Genomic DNA, 7,435 nt, shown 5'->3' with positions numbered 1-7,435 from the left:
GATCCTCCTGCTTCAGCCTCCGGAGTTTCTAGGATTCCAGGCATCCACCACCACACCAGGCATAGCATACTTGGGTTTAAATTACTTTAAATATTTTCTTCTTAAAAAAAAAGGTATGCTCTATTACTGAGCTACATCTCAGTGCCTTTTTAAATTTTTAATTTTGAGAGCAGGTTTCACAAACTTACGCTAGCTGGCCTTGAATTTGCAATCCTCTTGCCTTAGCCTCCCAAGTAGCTAGGATTACAGTGTGCACCACCACACCCAGCTCCGCTTCCCTTTTAATTGTAATTTCTGTCTTTAAATCACATCTATCTTCCTGCATGTTACCATATGGAATTAAAAGTCGTCACACAACTCCTTCAATATTTTTCTTAGATATTTCTTTCACCTGATATCCTAGTTCCTTGTACTTAAAATTTGCCTTCCACAAAAACCCTTGATTTTGTATATAATGTAGCCAAGTTCTTTTTCAATTCATATAATGTACTTTACTCCAGTTTCCAATAATATTTACCTCATTTTATTCTGAGAACTCATCTCAGGTACATCTTTCTATCAATATCATGATCATGGCCACTTAAATAATCTCTAAGAAGATTCAGACCTGCCCTGCATCTTTCTTTCTCCTTTGTGTGTGTGTGTGTGTGTGTGTGTGTGTGTAGGTGGGTACTGAGGATGAACTCAGAAGCTCTCCACCAACTGAGCACATCCCCAGCCCTATTTTGTATTTTATTTAGAGACGGGTCTCACTGAGTAGCTTAGTGCCTCATTTTTGCTGAGACTGGCTTTGAACTCACCATCCTCTTGTCTCAGCCTCACCAGCCGCTGGGATTACAGGCATGTTTCACTGCGCCCGGCTCCTGCCCTGTACTTCTTCCAGTCTCTACTCATCACCTAGTTCCAAAGCCACTTCCACATTTTCAGGTATTCGTTATAACAAGAATCCAACTTGTGGTGCTGATTTTCTGACTTAGCTTGTGTTTCCTGGTGCTAAGAATTGATCTGGGGGCCTTGTGCATGCCAGGCAAGAGCTCTCCCTCTGAGCTATGCCCCAGTACCTGTGTTCGCCTCTGTTGTTTCTGCTACAGTCTGATATAACATCTTGGGTAATTTCTAAAGGAGAGAATTTTTTAATTTTTTTTTTTTTCCTGGAGGCTGGGAGGTCCAAGAAGCCATATCTGGCCAGGGCTGTGGTTTCACCATCCCATGGCAGAAGGTAGAAAGGCAGGAGAGCATTAGAGACAGGGAGGGGGCTGAGACCACTCCAAGGGTCATTATCTACTTCCCCAATGTTGACATTAGTCCACTCAAAAGATTAGAACACTCACGACCATATCCTCTCTTCTAGTTCCCACCTCTCACAGTTGTTGCTTTGAGAATGAAGATCCCACCACGTGGGGCTGGGGAAGTAGCTCCGTGGTAGAGCGCTTGCCAATATGCACAAGGCTTTGGGGCCTGTCGCAACACTGGAGAAGAAAAATAAAAAAAATACAAACGCGTCAATCTTTAGGAAGAATATGAAAGTCAATCCTGTTTTCCAGGTGGGGGATTTGGGTCTCAGGAGGGGCACCCGTTAATGAAAACCTAGATCCTCGTGAACAATACAAAGCCAGTCCTCATCTTGAAACCCCGCCGCTGCGAGCCAGGGTCCTCTTCAGCGCCACCCTCACCTCCTTGTTGCGCAGAGTGTACACCACGGGGTTGAGCAGCGGCGTCACCACCGTGTAGAACACAGCCACCAGGCGGTCCCGGGCGGGGTTCGCCCCGGAGTCGGGCCGCAGGTAGATGATGGAGGCGCAGCCAAAATGCACCACGACCACCGTGAGGTGCGCGGCGCAGGTGGAGAAGGCTCTGCGCCGGCCGGCGGCGGAGCGGATCCGCAGGATGGCCGCCACGATGAAGGCGTAGGACAGGAGGATGAGGAGGAAGGAGAAGAGCACCACCAGCACGCTCAGGAAGAAGATGCCCAGCGCCCTCTGCGCACTGTCTGCGCAGCTGAGCTGCAGCACCGGGGCGATGTCGCAGAAGAAGTGCTCCACGCGGCCTCCGCGGCAGAAGGGCGAGGAGAAGATCATGCAGGTCTCGATCAAGGCCACCGAGAACCCAGAGCAGAAAACCAAGGTTCCCAGGCAGAGGCAAACGGTGGGTCTCATGATCACCGAATAGCGCAGGGGATGACAGATGGCCACGTACCGGTCGTAACCCATCAGGGTAAGGAGGAAGCAGTTGTTGCATCCTAGGACCAGGAAGAAGAACATCTGAGCCCGACAGCCAGAGATGGAGATGGCCTGGCTCTCCATCAGCAGGTGGGCCAGCATGTTGGGGATGGTGACCAGCGTGTAACAGGTCTCAGAGAGGGACAGCACCGCCAGAAAGCGGTACATGGGTGTGTGGAGGGTGCGATCCACATGGATGATGGTGATGATGGTGACGTTGCCACTGACGGTGACCAGGTAGGTGAGGAGGAACAACGCGAAGAGTGTGGTCCTCAGGTGTGGAAGGTTGGAGAATCCCACCAGCACGAACTCTGTCACTAGCCATGTCCCATTTCCCCTCTGCTTCTCGGGAGCCTGGGAAGAGAGGACAGTAAATGCACTAAGTAGAGGAGTCTGCTTGGCCTCAGGTCCGGTGGGGTAGCAGAGTCATCCCTGTTTTATAAACAGGACAGACACCCAGAAATGGTAAGTCATTTGTTTCCTGGCATCACCCAGTTGACTAGTGTCTCCTCAATGAGTAAGAAAATCATAGGAACAAATAAGGAGAAGATGCTGGGGGTGTGGTGGGCAGAAGGCAGTGAGAACATTGTTATCTTAGTTTAAAGTCCCTAGAAACGGATCCTAGATAAGGATTCGAGAGTAAGAGTAAATCGTTTCTGGGCACAGTGGTGCATGCCTGAAATTTCAGGGACTCCCGAGGCTGAGACAGGAAAATCTCAAGTTCTAGACAGCCTCAGCAGCTCAGCAAGTCGCTATAGGGGGAAAAGAAGGTAAATCATGTGGAAGTCATCCAACAAACCAGAAAAGAGAAAGCAGTGGCCTCTCGGGGCACCTGGAGCCTAATGTGACCTGTGGCTCCTGAGAAGGATGAGGAACACACAGCTCACTGTTAGCCCACCCTAGGGGTGAGGGGTGAGGGGGTTCATGCATGAACCCCACCTCCCCTTAGTCATTGGTTGAATGTTTCTCCCAGCTGATGTTCATTTCCAGGAGGTCATTGTGTTAAGTGAAATAAGCCAGGCACAGAAAGGGAAATGCTACCCGATTTCTCTCATATGTGGAGCTAAAACAATTGAATTCATACAAGCTGAGACTAAAGCTGGGTGCGGTAATGCATGGCTATAATCCCAGTGACTTGAGAAGCCAGGACAAGGGGATTGCAAGTTCAAGGCCAGCTCAGCAACTTACCAAAACCCTGTTACAAAACAAAACAACAACAACAACAAAAAGGGCTGGGCATGCAGTTCAGAGGCAGAGCACCCCTGGGATCAATCCCCAGTACCGGGGGTGGGGGATGGGAGGTTGAGGGGGAACAGAGGCTAGAATGGTGGTTGCCAGAGATGGGGAGAGTTTTGGGGAGATATTGTTCAATGAGTGCAAATTTCATTAGGAGGAACAGTTTGAGGAGATCTATTGTGACCTATGGCTTCTGAGAAGGTTGAGGAACACACAGCTCACTGTTAGCCCACAAAGTGGCCACAGTAGTCTTACAAACCCTTGAGACTATATTGTGTGTTCTCACCACAAAAATGATAGCCACGTAAGGTAGTGCATTTGTTAATCAGCTGAATTTGGCCATTCCACATTGTATATCTATTTCAAAACATCATGATGTACACAATAAATATATGCATTTTTACTTGTCAATTGAAATAAATATATGGTTTCTTAAAAGAGTAAACTGGCTTAGGAGCACAGTGTGTCTTTTTTTTTTTTTTTAAAGAGAGAGAGAGAGAGAATTCTTTAATATTCATTTTCTAGTTTTCGGCGGACATAACATCTTTGTTTGTATGTGGTGCTGAGGATCATACCTGGGCTGCACGCATGCCAGGCGAGCCCGCTACCGCTTGAGCCTCATCTTCAGCCCCCACAGCATGTCTTTACCTCCTTTGAGACAGGAAAGGTGCGGAGACAGAGGGACTGGATATTTGTGCCATCTAGTGGCCTTGGAAGTAATATGCAAACCCAGTGACACTTGTAGGGAGAGAAAAATTTAAATGACTGTGCATCTTAAAACTATTCATCAGCAGGGGCTGGAACTGGAGCTGTGGCTCAGTGGTGGAGCACTTGCCTGGCATGTGTGAGGCACTGGGTTCAATTCTTGGCACTGCATATAAATAAATAAAAGGTCAACTAAAAAAAATAAATAAAAAATTCATCAGCAGCAGTGGGATGATGGATATTTAAATTATGACTTAACTTTTTGAGAAATTAGTTGACATTTTCACTTGGGAAACATAAGTTTTAAATTTTAGTTCTGAAGAACTAAAGTGAGTAAAACATCTAAAAATGTTAAGGAGCCTCTAGATATTCTGGTTATGAAGAAAAGACAAATGAGGACTGTGGAAGAACTTCACAGGAGAAAAGGCAGTAAAGAGGGATGCCCATTTTTCCTGAAGAGAGCAGATCCAGGAAGCAGGAAGCAGGCAGCCATGTGGATCTAGCACTGGTGGGTAATTATTTTCAGCCAGGGCTGGCTTTGTGGGCTGCCCAATCTTTGTTTCAGCTCTGTCATTGTAGTGTACACACAGTCGTACTATGTTATGGAAATGAGTTTCAATCAGGCTTTATTTTTATGAAAAGTCAAGGAGCTGAATTTGGCAGTCATACTGTAGTTTGCTAAGCCCTAATCTAGCACAAGTAGGAGGAACTTCAGTCAGATTCTCTGAGGAATGTAATGAAAAACCCCAAAGCCTGACGTTTTTTAAAAAAAATTGAATTGGGAGTTCATAACCAACTTGAATCTAATGTATGAAATATGATATGTCAAGAGCTTTGTAATGTTTTGAACAACCAATAAAAAAAAAAATTGAGATGAGGTCTCAAATTGCCCAGGCTGACCTCCAACTCCTGTGCTCCAGTGATCCACTTTGCCTCAGCCTCTTGAATAGCCGGGACCATGGGTCCATGCCTGGCTCAAAGACTGACTTTAAATGTTTTAAACTTTATTTTCCAATACTGGGGATCAAATCCAGGGCCTCGTGCATGCTGGGCCAGTTGACTACCACTGAGCCATATCCTCAACATTTTTTTTTTAAGGTACCAGGGATTGATTTTTTTTTTTAAGGTGCACCTGTCCACTGAGCCACATCCCCAGCCATATTTTGTTTTGTATTTAGAGACAGGGTTTCACTGAGTTGCTTAGTGCTTTGCTTTTGCTAAGGCTGGCTTTGAACTCTTGATCCTCCTTCCTCCTGAGCTGCTGGGATTATAGGCCTGCACCACTGTGCCCAGCTATCCTCAACATTTTTAGTTTTTTTTATTTTGAGCCAAGGTCTTGCTCACTTGCCCAGGCTGGCCTCAAACTTGTGATCCTCCTGTCTCAGCCTCCCAAGTAGCTGGGATTACAGGTGTACACCACCACAACTGGCATAAATCTTCAGATAATAAAGGCAGTGATCACTAAAACCAAAACAAACACACAAAACTAAATAAACAGAACACATGAACAAACAAACAAAACCGCCCAGGGTCACTCTCCACATTTGCAGAGTTCAAATGAAGGCCCATATGCCATGGAACTGAATATTTAAAGCTAAAAATAATGCTAGTCCAGTGCACTTGTAGTCCCAGCTACTTGGGAGGCTATGACAGGATTTGATTGATCCCAGGTGTTTGAGGTTAGCCTGGCAACATAAGTGAGACCTGGTCTCAAAATTGATCAATCAATCAATCAAACAAATAATCTCTTAGTTATATGAAACATGTTCTAACTCCCTACATTGAAAAACATATTTTTATAATAACCAAATGCCAGATTCAAATATGGAGTTCCGGGTCTCTTTAGAGGTCCACAGCAGAAGATGGTGGTGATATCTGAAGCACCCTGAGCCTGTTCCTGTTCCTGACCCATGGCCTGTCCCCTTCTTTTCCCACCCCAGACTCCAGCCAGCACTCCAGGGGCCTCACATTTACCAGCACAGTCACCTGCAGGCTGCAGCCTCCACCAGCAGCCACTGCCTGGCCACATCCAGGGCACACACACCAGCAGTGTGGGCCACGGCAGAGGGATGGACCCAAGCAAGGGGTGCACTCTCAGATCTGATGGTGGCTGGCAGCCACCTAAGCAGGCAATTGTGGAGTTCTATGCAGCACTGATTACACAGGCGTGCAAGCTCAAGGTCAACACATACTCTTGGCTTTGTGGAAACTGTGTGCCTTGGGGTGGGATAGGACAGAAGAGGGTCAGAGTAGAGTGCCTAGAAGCATCACTAGCAGGGCAGAGGCCCCTGTTGCCCAAGGCTAACAGTAGGCAAGAGGAAAAATGCAAATGTTCGATACCATTTGGAGGAAAGATATTTAGTTTTGTGATAATCAAAGAAATGCAAGATGAAACAAGATAGCTTGTTCTGGGGCTGTGGTTGTAGCCCAGTGGTAGAGTGGTTGCCTAGCATGTGTGAGGCACTGGGTTTGATCCTCAGCATCACATAAAAATAAATGAATAAAATGAAGGTATTGTGTTCATCTACAACTAAATTTTTTTTAAAAAAGATAGCTTGTTCTTCAGAATTAAACCTAAGGGTTATTATAGGACCCAGCATTGCCACTCCTCCGTATAGACCAAAAAAAATTGAAGACAGTTTTTTGAACACGAACTTCCACACAGATGTTTATAGCAGCACCACTCACAAGCACCTTGCTGGTAGAAATGACCCAAATGTCCATCAGCTGGTGAATGGATAAGCAAATGGGCAATCCAAAAATGAAGTATGATTATTTCCATAAAACCACAATGTTCTTAATACCTGTCACAACTCAATAGAAATGTGATGCTCCGTGAGAGAAGCTGGACACCAAAAGCCACATATTGCACGATGATGTGAAAATTATATGTGGGGACCTTTGGGAGTCAGGAGAATTTTCAACAGCCGAATGGTGCTTCTTGGAGAATCAGAACCAGGCTGATGGGGTCTGAGCTTTTAGTTGTCATATAAGAAAGGGGTGCTTTACGTATTCTCGCAGCCTCCCTTCAGGAATAAATCAGCCCTGGTCGAGCATCTTAAAGCAGGGGATTGAGTAGAAAAGCCCCTTCCATACATACTCCTGCATCACATAGGCGTGAACTCTAGTACAATATTCCAGGCTTCACTATTTTACCCAGGCTGGTATTGAACTTTCAGCACTCCTGATTTCCTAGTGGCTGGGATACAGGTGCTATGAATTTTTTTTTCTCTCTGACAAAAAAAAAAAAAAAAAAAAAAAAAAAAAAAAAAAAA

At 45.8% G+C, this 7,435-nt stretch overlaps 1 protein-coding gene across 1 annotated transcript in view; it reads right to left on the bottom strand.

Moving 5' to 3' along the window:
- Window positions 1-1,617: 1,617 nt before the first annotated feature.
- The window catches only part of LOC107145026 (olfactory receptor 10T2-like), a 7,122-nt gene continuing 1,304 nt past the window's right edge, over window positions 1,618-7,435 (bottom strand). Inside the window, exon 2 of the mRNA XM_015488866.2 lies at window positions 1,618-2,573. Coding sequence (XP_015344352.2) covers window positions 1,620-2,573 — 954 coding nt within the window. The 3' untranslated portion in view covers window positions 1,618-1,619. The remainder of the gene's footprint in view (window positions 2,574-7,435) is intronic.

The sequence above is a fragment of the Marmota marmota genome, unplaced genomic scaffold (genome assembly GCF_001458135.2).
Source record: "Marmota marmota marmota unplaced genomic scaffold, marMar, whole genome shotgun sequence".
In the NCBI taxonomy this organism is placed as follows: Eukaryota; Metazoa; Chordata; class Mammalia; order Rodentia; family Sciuridae; genus Marmota; species Marmota marmota.
The sequence above is the reverse complement of the archived record's forward strand: the minus strand, read 5'-3'. Positions and strand labels throughout refer to the sequence as shown.